Source organism: Trachypithecus francoisi, unplaced genomic scaffold (genome assembly GCF_009764315.1).
Source record: "Trachypithecus francoisi isolate TF-2019V2 unplaced genomic scaffold, Tfra_2.0 Lachesis_group20, whole genome shotgun sequence".
NCBI lineage: Eukaryota > Metazoa > Chordata > Mammalia > Primates > Cercopithecidae > Trachypithecus > Trachypithecus francoisi.
Genome location: NW_022681466.1, coordinates 68,763,411 through 68,778,336, shown reverse-complemented (window position 1 = coordinate 68,778,336; position 14,926 = coordinate 68,763,411). Strand labels below are relative to the sequence as shown.

Here is a 14,926-nt window from a genome sequence, read left to right as displayed (position 1 = left end):
CTTTTTTTCAGACAGGGTCTCACTCTGTTACCCAGGCTGGAGTGGAGTGGTGTGATCACTGCTCACTGTAACCTCAACTTCCCAGGCTCAAGCAATTCTCCCGCCTCAGCCTCCCAAGCAGGCGTACTCCCCCACACCCAGCTGCTTTCTTTTTTGTTGTTGTTTGTTTGTTTCCAGGAAACTCTGCACAGGAAAGTGTTATAGGACACACGTGGCCGAAGAGGGGATAGAATTCAGAGCCGTCACAGGCAGCTTCTCTGGCTTTTTTAAAACCATGAGCTTAGGCTTTGTCAGTAGAGTACACTGGCTTTCATAAGCTTAGGATTCACCTTCCAGGAAAGAAAACAAACAACATAAGCAGCCGTGATCAAGTCCAGCCTCCCCTGTTTGAAGGGAACTCAAAAACTCTGCGAAGGGAGGCAGCCGGAGGTTCAGCGCCTTTACGGTTGGTTAGCACAGTCCAAACCAAAGTCAAACACAGCAGACTCCTGAATATCAAATGCGTTCGTCACTCAGCGTTAGTGAATGGGGGGCTGTCAATTGCACACAACATGCTGGAAAGTCCTTTACCTGAACTACCAGGTGCTTTTTGTTTCATTTCAGAGCTCAGAATTTGGGCCCTGAAGGAAGTGAACTTACAGGGCACTGGATTTCTGTACCTGAAAAGGCAAATGATTGTTGAAAAGAACTTAAAAGGCATCTTTCAAGCCTACTATCTCTAGTTCTTTTTTCTTTTTTTGGAGACAGAGTCTCGCTCTGTCCCCCAGGCGGGAGTGCAGTGGTGCAATCTCGGCTCAATGCAACATCCGCCTCCTGGGTTCAAGCGATTCTCCTGCCTCAGCCTCTGGAGGAGCTGGGACTATAGGCACCTGCCACCATGCCCAGTTCATTTTTGTGTTTTTAGTAGAGATGGGGTTTCACCATGTTGCCCAGGCTGGTCTCGAACTCCTGACCTCAGGTGATCCACATGCCTCAGCCTCCCAAAGTGCTGGGATTACAGGCATGAGCCACTGTGCCTGGCCCTCTAAGTTTAAGTATTAAAGAGTGAAAGCTGTACTCTGAAACCTACAGACTGGGCCCACGGTCACAGAGAAGGGACAGCCCAGCCGGGGTCTGGGGGGCTGTGGAAGAGGACAGCATGGCTGAAGCCCCTATCCCAGGGCTCAGGGCTGCACTTACACTTGGCCCACCCATGCCCCGTGACTGGGACAGGCTGGGGGCACTGGACCCTGATCCTGGCCTCCGGGAACCCTCCACCACTCCCAGATGGGAAAGCTCCCACTGAAGCAGTGGCTCTGGGGTTGCCCTTCGGATTGGAGCAGGAAGAACAGCCTGTAAGGATGTGTGATACTCACATCTCCACGTTCCAGCTTTGGCTCTGCGTGTTGAAATAGCCCCAGCTAGCAGCATTCTGGTCGGACATCAGGGGTCTTGGCAAGCCACACAGCATGGCAACCACATAGTCATGGATGGTACCAGCCGCGTCGTAGGACTTCAGGAACTCTGGGCTGTTTTTCATACCAAAAACAACTCAACATGGTATAACATGAACTCAGAAGCATGTGCCGCATCTAGCAGCAGGCAGCGGGGACCAGCTGTGCCATGGCCAGGTGGCAGCCACAACCCCACATACTATGGCTCAAGTCCAGCTGGGTCCCTGGGATCAGGACCTTCCAGCTGCCCCAAGCAAAGCCAGCCTAAGTCAGCCCAGGGAAAGGGCCTCAGAGGAGGAAGTGTCAAGCTAGGAAAGCAGACGTCAGCCTCCGCAGCAGCCTCACAGGCCTGAGCACACTGCAAACTCTCTCCATGACCCTCAGCAAGTCACTTGCCCTCTCTGTCCCTTCCTTTTCCCATTTGGATGGGAACTGGATAATCAATAGAGAGCCCTCTGCAAAAGGATGCGGTTCTGGACCCAATCTAGGTCCAGGCCATGCTCCCTCTTATCCTGCCAAGACACACTCACTGCAGCACAGCCCAGCAGGCGGGTGATGCTGACGCAGCCCCGGCCCATTCTCATTCTCCCAGAAACCCAGCCCCCAAGTCAAAGTGCAGTTGCCCATACCAATATTTCAAAAGCCAGAAGATAGTTGCACAGCCAAAGCCCGTGGCCACACTGAGATGAGACTTCGGCTGGGGTAGAGATGCCAGGAATTCGCTGCTACATCGGCCATCCTGCCACGTGACCAGGTGGCTAACAGCTCGGGGCTCAAACACAGGGGTAATCCCTCCCTCTATCCATTCACAGCCTGGAACAAAAGAGATGGCCAAAAATGAAGAAAAGAGCAATTGACCAGGCATGGCGCGGCCTTGATACTACTCTGCTGGTGAGTGACAAAATATGTGCGAATGGTCCCATGATAAAGCCTGGCGCACCTGTGGGTCCTGATGGCACTGGCTTTAGTGCTTGCCTCTACCACATAATGACTGTGGGACCCTGGGCACATCACATACTCCCTCCGTTTGCCACACTTCTCTGTTTCTTTTTATTCTTTTTTGAAGTTGATATCGCATCTCCCCACATCCCATAAGAGAAGATGTTTGGTACAATCTCAAGTCCCCCGGTCTCTGTCCCTCCAACCCTCATCATGACAACATTATCTAGGCTTCCTGCTACTTGATTACCAGTAAATTTTCTCTTTTCCTTAGGTCTTAGCTGATTGATTTTTATTTTATTTTATTTTATTTTATTTTATTTTATTTTATTTTTGAGACAGAGTCTCACTGTGTCCCCCAGGCTGGAATGCAGTGGCACGATCTCGGCTCACTGCAACCTCCATCTCCCAGGTTCAAGGAATTCTCGTGCCTCAGCCTCCCGAGTAGCTGAGACTACAGGATCACGCCACCACGCCCAGCTAATTTTTTGGATTTTTAGTAGAGACAGGGTTTCATCATGCTGCCCAGGCTGGTCTCCAACTCCTACGCTCAGGCAATCCACCCGCCTCAGCCTTCCAAACTGCTAGGATTATAGGCATGAGCCACCATGCCTGGCCCTGATTGATTTTTAGATGTCCAAATTTACTTAAAAAAAATCTGACCATGAGATTTTTTTCATTTGTGCCTTGTGACATCCTCTGGATTTCTCTCTGCTCTTATTCAGTGATTTCGCCCAAGGCCAATTTCAGTGACAGTCTTTCCAGGCAGTGTCTGAAGACCCAGATGCCTCCAGATATTTTTCATGTCCCATCTTTGTTTTTTTTTTTTTTTTTTTTTGAGACAGAGTCTTGCTCTGCGCCGGGCTGGAGTGCAGTGGCCGGATCTCAGCTCACTGCAAGCTCCGCCTCCCGAGCTTCTCCGCCATTCTCCTGCCTCAGCCTCCGAGTAGCTGGGACTACAGGCGCCCGCCACCTCGCCCGGCTAGTTTTTTGTATTTTTTAGTAGAGACGGGGTTTCACCGTGTTCGCCAGGATGGTCTCGATCTCCTGACCTCGTGATTCGCCCGTCTCGGCCTCCCACAGTGCTGGGATTACAGGCTTGAGCCACCGCGCCCGGCCCATGTTCCCATCTTTGAATGCCAGTTTGATCAGTTATAACAGTCTGGTTCTGAGCTCCTTCCCTTCCATGCTTAAAAGCACTTTTTGTGGCCGACTGTCGCAAATTCTTCACTACTCCTCCCATTAAGAGGTGGCATCTGAATCCTCTTCCCTTGAATATAGAATCACCTTGGTGATGTGCTTGACCAGGAAAATGTGGAGGCAGTGACATCTTGGGACTCCCAAGACTAGGTCATAAGAAGTATTGCAGCTCCCACCCAAGCCTCTTACCTAACTCTCTCTGGAGCAATCAGCCTCCAGATAAGAAGTGTAACTACACCGAGGCCGCCATGCTGAGGAGAGCACGGGCAAAGAGCAGCCGGCATACCGTTTCCAGGTGAGCCCAGCCTCCAAGGTACCAGGCATTGAGTAAAGCCACCATGACTCCCCTGACCAGTCTGTCCACCAGATGAACACTGACAAGCAACCTCCACCATCTCCATGTACGAGCAGCAGTGGGCTAAGCCTTGCCCAATCCCTGACCCAAAAAATCATAAAATCATGAGATGATAAATGCTTGTTGCTTTCAGTCACAAGGTTGGAGGTAGTTTGTTATGCCGCAATAGGTCATCAAAATACTACTCCTGGTCAGGCGCAGTGGCTCACGCCTATAATCCCAGCACTTTGGGAGGCCGAGGCAGGCGGATCATCTGAGGTCAGAAGTTCGAGACCAGCCTGGGTAACATGGCGAAACCTCATCTCTACAAAAAATACAAAAATTAGCCAGGCATGATGGCGCATGCCTGTGATCTCAGCTACTCGGGAGATGGAGGCAGAAGAATCGCTTGAACCCAGGAGGCAGAGGTTGCAGTGAGCTGAGATCACGCCACTGCACTCCAACTTGGGCGACAGAGTGAGATTTCACCTCAGAAAAACAAAACAAACAAAAAAATACTACTCCATTGTCTTTTCACATGGAGTGTTGCTGTTGAAAAAAATCTAATGTCAATCTCACCCTTATTCTTTCATATGGGATCTGATCTTTTGCTCTGCAAGCTTTTAGAATTCTGTCTTTGAAATCCTTAAACGTTCACTAGAATATATCTAGCTGGGCGTTATCTTTATCTCCTCTTTGACATTCTATGGGCCCTTTCAGGCTGGGGTGTTCCATCTTATTTTGCCAGTTATAGGAAATTTTTCTCCACTATTTCTTCAAAGATTTCCTCCTCTCCATTTTTATTTTTCCCTTTCCGGTCTCCTATTATTTAGATGCTAGTGCTTCTATTCGTATCCTCAATACCTGTTACCTCGTCAGACGCGGTGGCTCACATCTGTAATTCCAGCACTTTGGGAGGCTGAAGCAGGTGGATCACTTGAGGTCAGGAGTTCAAGACCAGCCTGGCCAACATAGTGAAACTCCTTCTCTACTAAAAATACCAAAAAAAAATAGCTGGGCTTGGTGGCGGCACCTGTAGTCACAACTACTCGGGAGGCTGAGGCAGGAGAATGGCATGAACCTGGGAGGCAGAGCTTGCAGTGAGCCGAGACCGCACCACTGCCCTCCAAGCCTGGGCAACACAGCAAGACCCCATCTCAAAAAAAAAAAAATTAGCCAGGCATGGCGGCGGGTGCCTGTAATAACAGTTACTCGGGAGGGGAGATTTAGCCAGGAAAATCACTTGAATCCGGGAGGCAGAGGTTGCAGTGAACCCAGATCGCACCATTGTACTCCAGCCTGGGCGACAAGAGCAAGACTCCATCTCAAAAAAAATAAAAATAAATACCAGTTTTCCACTCCCTTTGCCAACTCTCGACATTACTGAACATTTTGATTTCTTACCATCCAATGGGTGGAGAGTGTTGCGTTGTTGTTTTCACCTGCACTGCTCTAATTACTGACGATGCTGAACATCTTTCCAGATGTTTACTAACCATTTGTATTTCCTCTTCTAGGAATAACCTGTTGATATCCTTCCCCCGTTTTTCCACAGGGCTGCTTGTTCTTAGTTACTGGTTCTCTGCATGTCCTGACCTGTCCTTTGTCCACTATTCACTACCAGATATTTTCTCCCTGTCTGCTGCTCGCCTTTTAGCTTTCTTTTATGGTCCTGGTTTCTCTTCTGCTTTTACTGAGCCTGAAAATGGAGTCTGGAAACTGGCGTAACCACAGGCCTTTCAGAAGACACTAATCGCTCCCTCTCCTCCCCTCCAGCTCGCTCCGGGTGCCCTCGCTGAAGCACTTAGCTCTCTGCTCAAGTTACTCCTGCCCGTCTGTGTTGACTGTTTTGGAAGGTAGAGGCTTCGTTCCTTCATTTCTATCTCTCCCCCAGGGCCTAGCAAAGGGCTTTATATGCTGTAGGTAGGGAAACCAAACTGAATTAAGGCTGCCATTAAAATCGGCAAGACTGGATCCCAAATGTGATTTCACTTGACTCCACGAAGCAGGTTCGCCGTCACCGAACTGTGGCTTTCCTTCTTCCCAGAAACAGAAAACAAACCCAGAAGGCATGTGGGCTGGCTCAATAAAACATGAAGCAGCTCTTTCCAACGATGTGGCTGATGGTTTGTGTGGTTGTTAAGAGAGCCCAGGAGACAGGCAGAAAGGAAGGCATGTGACCGGACCACAATCATCGGCTCTCTGCTGTCCTCTTTGGGAAGGGTTTTCGTATTAAAAGGACATTTATTCTCCTTAATGCAAAATTAAGGAGTTTTAAAAGCTTTTACAATCTGGACTCCCTCTGAGAGGTTAGCCTTGACACCCTAATCACCTTGTGCTCCCGCCACTGCTTGGTGCCAAGCAGCTCCCATGGCCCCGGCGGGCCTGACGATAGGTGGACAGGAGGGAGGAAGGGGAGGAGGAAGAGCCTGCATCGGCTCCTACGATTGCCCGGCCCCATCCTGGGGGTGATTAAAGGGTGCACCACTAAATGCCAGTCCCACTGACAGGCGAGTCACCATGCACTTCAGGGCACTCTAAATTGCCGACTCTCCATGCAGAAAGGGATGAATCCAATGTTCAAATCCTCGTAACTACAGCCCCCCAAAGTAGCCATCCATCTTCTGCTTAAAATGTTCATCTGCAGTAAAATGTTGATTTTGTTGAAGCTGAGTGATGGGTATATGTTGGTTCATAGCACTATTCTTCCTATTTTTGTTTGTCTAAATTAAATCTTTTATAATTTCTTTTCTTTTTTTTGAGACAGAGCCTTGCTCTGTCGCCCAGGTTGGAGTGCAGTGGCGCGATCTCGGCTCATTGCAACCTCTGCCTCCCAGGTTCAAGTGATTCTCCTGCCTCAGTCTCTCGAGTAGCTGGGATTATAGGCACATCCCACCACACCCAGCTAATTTTTAGTAGAGATGGGGTTTCACCATGTTGGCCAGGTTGGTCTCTAGTTCCTGACCTCGTGATCTGCCCGCCTCAGCCTCCCAAGGTGCTAGGATTACGGGCGTGCCTGGCCAATATAATTTCTTTTAAAGTTTGATTTGTTGTTGTTGTTTTCTGAGACAGGGTCTTGCTCTGTAGCCCAAGCTGGAGTGCAGTGGAGCAATCACAGCTCACGGCAGCCTCAACCTCGAGGGCTCCAGTGATCCTCTCACCTCAGCCTCCCAAGTAGCTGGGACTACAAACGTGTTGCACCACACCCAACTTATTTTCACATCTTTTGTAGAGATGGGGTCCCACTATGTTGCCCAGGCTAGTCTTGAACTCCTGGCCTCAAGCAATACTCCTCCTGCCTCGGCCTCCCAAAGTGTCGGGATTTACAGGCATGAGCCACCACACCTGGCCTTAAAAATTTTTTTAATGCCTGCCATAACAGGGAGCTCCCAACTTCCTACAGGAGTCTCATCCTTCCTTGGACATTCTGCTGGGAAGTCTCTCGCTAAGCCACTGTGTCCCCCGGCAGCTCTGGTCCTTCACCAAAAACAACCCCACCAGGCCTTTAGAAGCTCCTTGAGGCCGGGCGCGGTGGCTCACGCCTGTAATCCCAGCACTCTGGGAGGCTGCGGCGGGAGGATCACGAGGTCAGGAGATCGGGACCATCCTGGCTAACACGGTGAAACCCCGTCTCTACTAAAAAATACAAAAAAACTAGCCGGGTGAGGTGGCGGGCGCCTGTAGTCCCAGCCAGTAGGGAGGCTGAGGCAGGAGAATGGCGTGAACCCGGGAGGCGGAGCTTGCAGTGAGCGGAGATCGTGCCACTGCACTCCAGCCTGGACCACAGAGCAAGACTCTGTTCAAAATAAATAAATAAATAATAAATAAATAAATAAAAGCTCCTTGAACAGACTTGGATTCAAAAGTGGGGTTCACTTGCTGAAATATGACCCTGAGCATATTATTCTAACCTCTCTGAACCTCAACCTCTAATCTGCACAATGGGGACAACAGTGTAACCTATGTGACCAGGTTGTTGGGAATATCCAATGGGATCATGCAACTGATGTCCTCAGCCAGGCACCAGGTATGTGAAGTGCTCATTGTGGTTTTACTGTCTTAGTTCTCCTCCTCAAGGCCAAATAGAACAGGTTACCCACCTCTGTACTGTGGCAAACCTTCATAAGACAACCAACTAGAAATGCTTAGCAACTGAACCCATAAAAAGGATATGTCGGCCGGGCACGGTGGCTCACACCTGTCATCCCAGCACTTTGGGAGGCTGAGGTCGGTGGATCATTTGAGGTCAGGAGTTCAAGTCCAGCCTGACCAACATGGTGAAACCTCATCTGTCTCTACTAAAAGTACAAAAATTAGTTGGGCGCAGTGGTGGGCGCCTGTAGTCCCAGCTACTCTGGAGGCTGAGGCAGGAGGATCACTTGAACCTGGGAGGCAGAGGTTGCGGTGAGCTGAGTTTGCGCCACTGCACTCCAGCCTGGGCAACAAGAGTGAAACTCCATCTTAAAAAGATATATATATATGTATGGCCAGGCACGGTGGCTCACGCCTGTAATCGCAGCACTTTTGGAGGCCGAGGCAGGTGGATCACAAGGTCAAAGGATCAGGACCGTCCTGGCCAACATGGTGAAACCTCATCTCTACTAAAAATACAAAATTAGCCGGGCGTGGTGGTGGGCGCCTGTAGTCCCAGCTACTCGGGAGGCTGAGGCAGGAGAATCTCTTGAAACCGGGAGGCAGAGGTTGCAGTGAGCCGAGATCACACCACTGCACTCCAGCCTGGGCAACAAGAGTGAAATTCCACCTCAAAAAAAAAAAAAAAAAAAAAGATATGCCCTGGAATTTTCAAAATCACAAATATGTAAACAACGACAAATGTGCCCCAATTCAAAAGCGTGCCCTCTGTGTCCCGGCACCTCCTGCGGCCACAGCCAATCTCTTGGTTGTCTGCACTAACGTTCTGAGATACTGACACGGTAAAGAGAACGCTGTGGAAAAGGCACTCTGCTGGATCCTTCAGGAGAATCCAAGAAAACGCTCTCTTCCCTCTTCGTGGATCCCTCTTCGTGGATAACGTGCTGATGACATGGGAGTGGGCAGTCCCCTTGTTCACCTCACATTGGTACAAATAGAATGCTCACCCACGCAGGAGGCAGCCCGTGTTCGTCCATTCCAAGAAACAACACCCTACTCCCAGTGCAGGATAACCCGACCCTTCTCAGAAAGCCCTGCAGCCCTGCTCTCGTGCGGCCCTGCTCTCGTGCGGCCCTGCTCTCGTGCGGCCCTGCTCTCGTTCTAGAAGTGACTGCTACCAGCCTGAGACCATCCCCGAGCCCAGCATACCTTGGCCTGTTTTCCAGAACACGACTCCATGCATCTGGCCCGACACCCCGATGCCCACGACGCTCCGGAGCTGCTGCCGGGGCAGGGCAGCAAGGCACTCGTGCAGGGCCTGGAGGATTCTGCTCACATCCTGCTCCTGCCCCTGGAAGCAGAAGAGAACACACTGGGCAGGGGCAGACACACGGGCAGGGGGAGGCACAGGCCTCCCAGGATGTCCTGGAGCAGGACTGTGGTGGGCAGCGTCCATTCCCCAACTTCACAGTTGAGGTGCTGCTGCCAGGGAGTTGCAGCAAACTGCCCGGGCCTGCCCTCCACTGGGGTCAGACTCAGCTGAGAACAGCATTCTCTGTGCTTTAAACAGAAGAAACAAGGCCAGGCACAGTGGCTCAAGCCTATAATCCCAGCACTTTGGGAGGCCGAGATGGGCGGATTACCTGAGATCAGGAGTTCAAGACCAGCCTGGCCAACCAACATAATGAAATCCTGTCTCTACTAAAAATACAAAAAATTAGCTGGGTGTGGTGGTGCACACCTGTAGTCCCAGCTACTCAGGAGACTGAGGCAAGAGAATCGGTTGAATCAGGGAGGCGGAGGTTGCAGTGAGCTGAGATCGTGCCATGGCACTCCAGCCTGGGCGACAAAGCGAGACTCTCTCTCAAAAAAAAAAAAAAAAAAAAAAACAACCAGAGGAATCCACAGAAAGTTCAGAAGAGAAAAAGGGGAAGAGAGTTGTGGCTTACCCCCCAATAAATGTCAGCTCTTTGAGGAACTAGCAAAGCTAAGATCTTAGAAAGCCATTCGAAGGCTGAGTTCTCAGACGTCTTGCTTCCCTCCAGGGAGAGCTGTCTTCCCCTCCTCGGAAACCTTTCACCTGCCCCTGTCAGCCTGCGGCCTTGGTCAGGGGCAGCTCTTGGCTCCTAACAAGCAGGAACAAAGGAAGAGAAAGAAGGGAGGAGAGGAGGGGTAGGATGGGGCAAGGAGTTCAGAGGAAGCACAGCCTTTTCCTAGGGAACAGCCCCACAGCCCAGCAAGGATTCTACAGGCAAGAGAGACCACAGCCAAGAGGAAGTGGAAGACGAGGCACAGAGAAGCCAGGTGGCTACGCAGGATCCCCAGAAGGAGGAAGGAAAAGCAGGGTGGGGATATGGGGGTGGTGGGCAGGAAGAAGGGTTCTGGGAAGAGACATTTGGTTATACCCTCACTGTCCAATACCAAAATCGTTAGCCACATGTGGCTAGTCTGAATTGAGATGTAAATAGAAAAACGCATCAGACTACAATCTAGTATGACAAAATATATATACTATCTCATTTAATCCTTTTTTTAAAACCCATGGCCACGTGCAATCTCACTATGTTGCCCTGGCTGGTCTCAAATTTCTAGGATCAAGTGATCCTCCTGCCTCAACCTTCCCCGTAGCTGAGATTATAGGCGTGAGCTGCATATAGCTGCATAGGCTGGAGTGCAGCGGCGTCATCTTGGCTGACTGCAAGCTCCGCCTCCCAGGTTCAAGTGATTCTCCTGCTTTAGCCTCCTGAGTAGCTGGGATTACAGGCTCAAACCACCATGCCCAGCTAATTTTTGTATTTTTAGTAGAGAGGCAGTTTCGCCATGTTGGCCAGGCTGGTCTCCAACTCCTGACCTCAGGGATTTGCCTGCCTTGGCCTCCCAAAATGCTGGGATTACAGGTGTGAGCCACCACACCCAGCCTTGATTATCATACATCAAAATGATAATGTGTTGGATACACTGGGTTAAATAAAATATGCAATTAAAATTAATTTCATTTGTTTCCTTTTATTCCTTTTAACAGGGCAGCTAGAAAATTGAAAAGGCCACGCCTGGCTCCATTTGTAGGAGTTACATTTCTTTTTTTTGTGAGACAGAGTCTTACTCTGTCACCAGGCTGGAGTGCCATGGCACGATCTTAGCTCACTGCAACCTCCGCCTCCCGAGTTCATGCAATTCTCCTGCCTCAGCCTCCCGAGTAGCTGGGATTACAGGCATGCATCGCCACGCCCAGCTAATTTCTGTATTTTTAGTAGAGACGGGGTTTCACCATATTGGCCAGGCTGGTCTTGAACTCCTGACCTCAAGTGATCCGCCCACCTCGGCCTCCCAAAGTGCCGGGGTTACAGGCGTCAGCCACCGCGCCCGGCTGCAGATAGGACTATAGATCACTGGTTCCTACTTGGAGTGGTTTTATCACCCACAGAACACTTGGCAACATGGAGACATTTTTGGTTGTCACATCTGGGGAAGAGGGGCAAGTGTGGCCAGCATCTAGTAGGCCAGAGACGCTGCTAAACATTCTACAACGCGCAGGACACCCCTCACCACAACAAAAACTCTGCAGCCCAACATGTCAGCGGCGCCAAGGTTGAGAAACTCTCTGCTACACAGACTAAATCACAGTAGCGCTGTTTGTCCAAGAGCATGATTCATACGTGGTGTGGGGGGTCATGACTGGCCTCCGCTAAGCACTTCATTAGACAGGTGTGGCACACCGGGTGGGACTGAAAGCACAGAACAGCCTGCTGAAAGCTGGGGAGGGAGTGCAGAAAAGTTTTCAAGAAGGCCGGGCGCGGTGGCTCAAGCCTGTAATCCCAGCACTGTGGGAGGCCGAGACGGGCGAATCACGAGGTCAGGAGATCGAGACCATCCTGGCTAACACGGTGAAACCCCGTCTCTACTAAAAAATACAAAAACTAGCCGGGCGAGGTGGCGGGCGCCTATAGTCCCAGCTACTCGGGAGGCTGAGGCAGGAGAATGGCGGGAACCCGGGAGGCGGAGCTTGCAGTGAGCTGAGATCCGGCCACTGCACTCCAGCCCGGGCGACAGAGCAAGACTCCGTCTCAAAAAAAAAAAAAAAAAAAAAAAAAAAAAAAAAAAAAAAAAAAGAAAAGTTTTCAAGAAGTAGCCATGCCGGGCGGGGTGGCTCATACCTGTAATCCCAGCACTTTGGGAAACCCAGGCGGGTGGATCGGTTGAGGTCAGGAGTTTGAGACCAGCCTTGCCAACATGGTGAAACCCCCTCTCTACTAAAGCTACAAAAAACTTCTCCAAGCATGGTGGTGCACACCTGTAATCCTAGCTACTCGGGAGGCTGAGGCACGAGAATCACTTGAACCCGGGAGGCAGAGGTCACAGTGAGCAGAGATCGCACCACTGCACTCCAGCCTGGGTGACACAGAGAGACCCTATCAAAAACAAAAAAAAAAAAATTGCCCTATTTCAAGAGAAAGGGGCACTTTCTGAGCCTACTCTCCCCTAACCCCAGCTCTCCTGCTCACCCCACCAGGGTCAGAGCCAACTTTGCCTCCAATTCATAGTCCTTTAAGTAAGAATCCTTTTAATATGCCCTACTGCCCCAAGCAAACTAATCTTGAAAGCTTCTATATAGATACAAAGTGCTCCTGAAATCCTTATCCTCAGAAATGCTTCTGAGCCAAATGGACCCTGAACCCTAAACAACCGTGTCCATGCATGTGGCTAGAGCTTGTGAAAAACAAAGCTGGGCCGGGCGCAGTGGCTCGCACCTGCAATCCTAGCACTTTGGGAGGCTCAAGTGGGCAGATCACTTGAGGTCAGGAGTTCGAGACCAGCCTGGCCAACATGGCGAAACCCTGTCTCTACTAAAATTATAAAAATTAGCCAGGTGTGATGGCTCACACCTGTAGTCCCAGCTACCCAGGAGGCTGAAGCTGGAGAATCGCTTGAACCGGGAGGCAGAGGTTGCAGTGAGCCAAGATCACGCCACTACACTCCAGCCTGGGCAACAGAGTGAGACTCGGTCTCCAAAAAAAAAAAAGAAAAGAAAAGAAAAAGAAAGCTCTTGGGAGTGGATATTGGCTCAGAAAACCAAGGTTTGTGGCTGAAAGGGGCCTCAGAGGCTGCCTATTTCAACTCAGAGAACAAACTGAGGCCCAGGAAAAAGTCATATGAGGTTACACAGAAAGTCCCTTGCTATTAATTTCTATTGTCAATTAGCTGAACGCAGTTCACTTTTCCTTTTTAGGGAATTAACGGGGTCCAGCTCTGAAGATTAACATCTTTTCTTAACCCACCTACATCTCCAACAGAGCCCATGATCCTGAAATTGTCCATTTCTACCTTGTAGCTTTCACAAGCCAGTAGCTGTAGTGTATAATTATCAACCTCACCCTTTTTAAAAACAAATTTTTAAGACTTTTAAAAAAATGTTTATATGCTCTCAAGATGTCTTTCCTGCAGGATGTCTCAGCCTTTGAGGCTGGGGGTCTTTGGCTGACCAGGGTTTTTCTTTTCCTTTTTTTTTTTTTTCTTTAGAGACAAGAGTTTTTTGCTCTTACTGCCCAGGCTGGAGAGTAATGGCACGATCTCGGCTCACCACAACCTCCGCCTCCGGGGTTCAAGCGACTCTCTTGCCTCAGCCTGCTGAGTAGCTGGCATCACAGGCACACGCCACCGGCTAATTCTTTTGTTTGTTTGTTTTTGTTTTTGAGACGGAGTCTCTCGTTCTGTCGCCCAGGCTGGAGTGCAGTGGCCGGATCTCAGCTCACTGCAACCTCCGCCTCCCGGGTTTATGCCATTCTCCTGCCTCAGCCTCCCGAGTAGCTGCGACTACAGGCGCCCGCCACCTCGCCCGGCTAGTTTTTTGTATTTTTAGTAGAGACAGGGTTTCACTGTGTTAGCCAGGGTGGTCTCGATCTCCTGACCTCGTGATCCGCCCGCCTCAGCCTCCCAAAGTGCTGGGATTACAGGTGTGAGCCACCGCGCCCCGCCCAATTTTTGTATTTTTAGTAGAGACGGGTTTTCTCCATGTTGGTCGGGCTGGTCTCGAACTCCCGACCTCATGTGATCCGCCACCTTGGCCTCCCAAAGTGCTGGGATTACAGGAGTGAGCCAGCGCGCCCGGCTGACCAAGGGTTTCTTGGTCCGCATTCTGCTTCTGTGGAGTGAGCCAAGAGCCAGTTAGGCCTGACCTGGCATCTGGTTTCTGGAGGAAAAACCCAGACTCTGCCCTGGGCAACAAACTGAATCCTGAACTTGAGGTCACAGGGCAGGTGCGAGCAGCGGAGAGCAGCAAGACTGAGACAGAGGCGAGCAGCAAGAGTGGTCATTCCATACACACAGGAGGGCAGTTCCTCCAAGGTCAGGGGACACAGGGCACAGGGATCCAGGGACAAGTGCAAGGCCCCCAGAGGACGCCAGAGAGTCGGGGGGCGGGGATCGGTCCCAGCAGGTGGGAAGGATTCTGGGACCAGACCTAAGAGATCATGAGCACAACTGCTGCAGGCAGAGGGGCCCCGGAGAAGCTGGGGACAAGCTGCAATAGACACTTCCTTGCGGGAAGGGCTGTCAGGGAGGCCTCCTGGGGTGGAAGAGGGTGGTCAGGAGGCTCCTGCAAGCGGCGCGGCCCGGGGGCGCTACCTCACCTGGGGCCCGGCCCCCGCGCTCTCGACCGCCGCCTCTGCCCGCGCAGCGCGGGCACAACTCGCCAGCACAGCGAACCCGGATGGTTCGTCGGGCGCGGCCCTAAGCAGAGCTGCCTTCACAGATGTGGTGCCCAGGTCAATGCCGAGGGTGATCGGCCGCGCAGCCATTATCTCCCCGACCCGCACAGCTCCGGTCTGCAGCCGGCGGCCCCACAAGTCCGCGGCTTTCACTCGGAGGGCGGGGCAGGGGCGGGGAGTTGCCTGACAATCTTTCAGCCACATGGAGGTTTCTCGTCTTCCCA

General features: G+C 51.2%; 1 protein-coding gene across 3 annotated transcripts in view; it reads right to left on the bottom strand.

Moving 5' to 3' along the window:
• SHPK (sedoheptulokinase) overlaps positions 1–14,926 on the bottom strand; it is a 46,571-nt gene that overhangs the window by 16,329 nt on the left and 15,316 nt on the right. Inside the window, exons 1-4 of one of the 3 annotated variants that reach the window (XM_033185081.1) lie at positions 14,625–14,883; positions 9,208–9,349; positions 2,063–2,246; positions 1,356–1,508 (exon numbers count right to left, since the gene is read on the bottom strand). In XM_033185081.1, the coding sequence (XP_033040972.1) occupies positions 1,356–1,508; positions 2,063–2,246; positions 9,208–9,349; positions 14,625–14,792 (647 nt within the window). In that variant the 5' untranslated portion in view covers positions 14,793–14,883. Of the gene's footprint in view, positions 1–1,355; positions 1,509–2,062; positions 2,247–9,207; positions 9,350–11,544; positions 11,845–14,624; positions 14,884–14,926 lie in introns of those variants that run through there. The other 2 variants (XM_033185082.1, XM_033185083.1) reach the window with 2 other exon arrangements.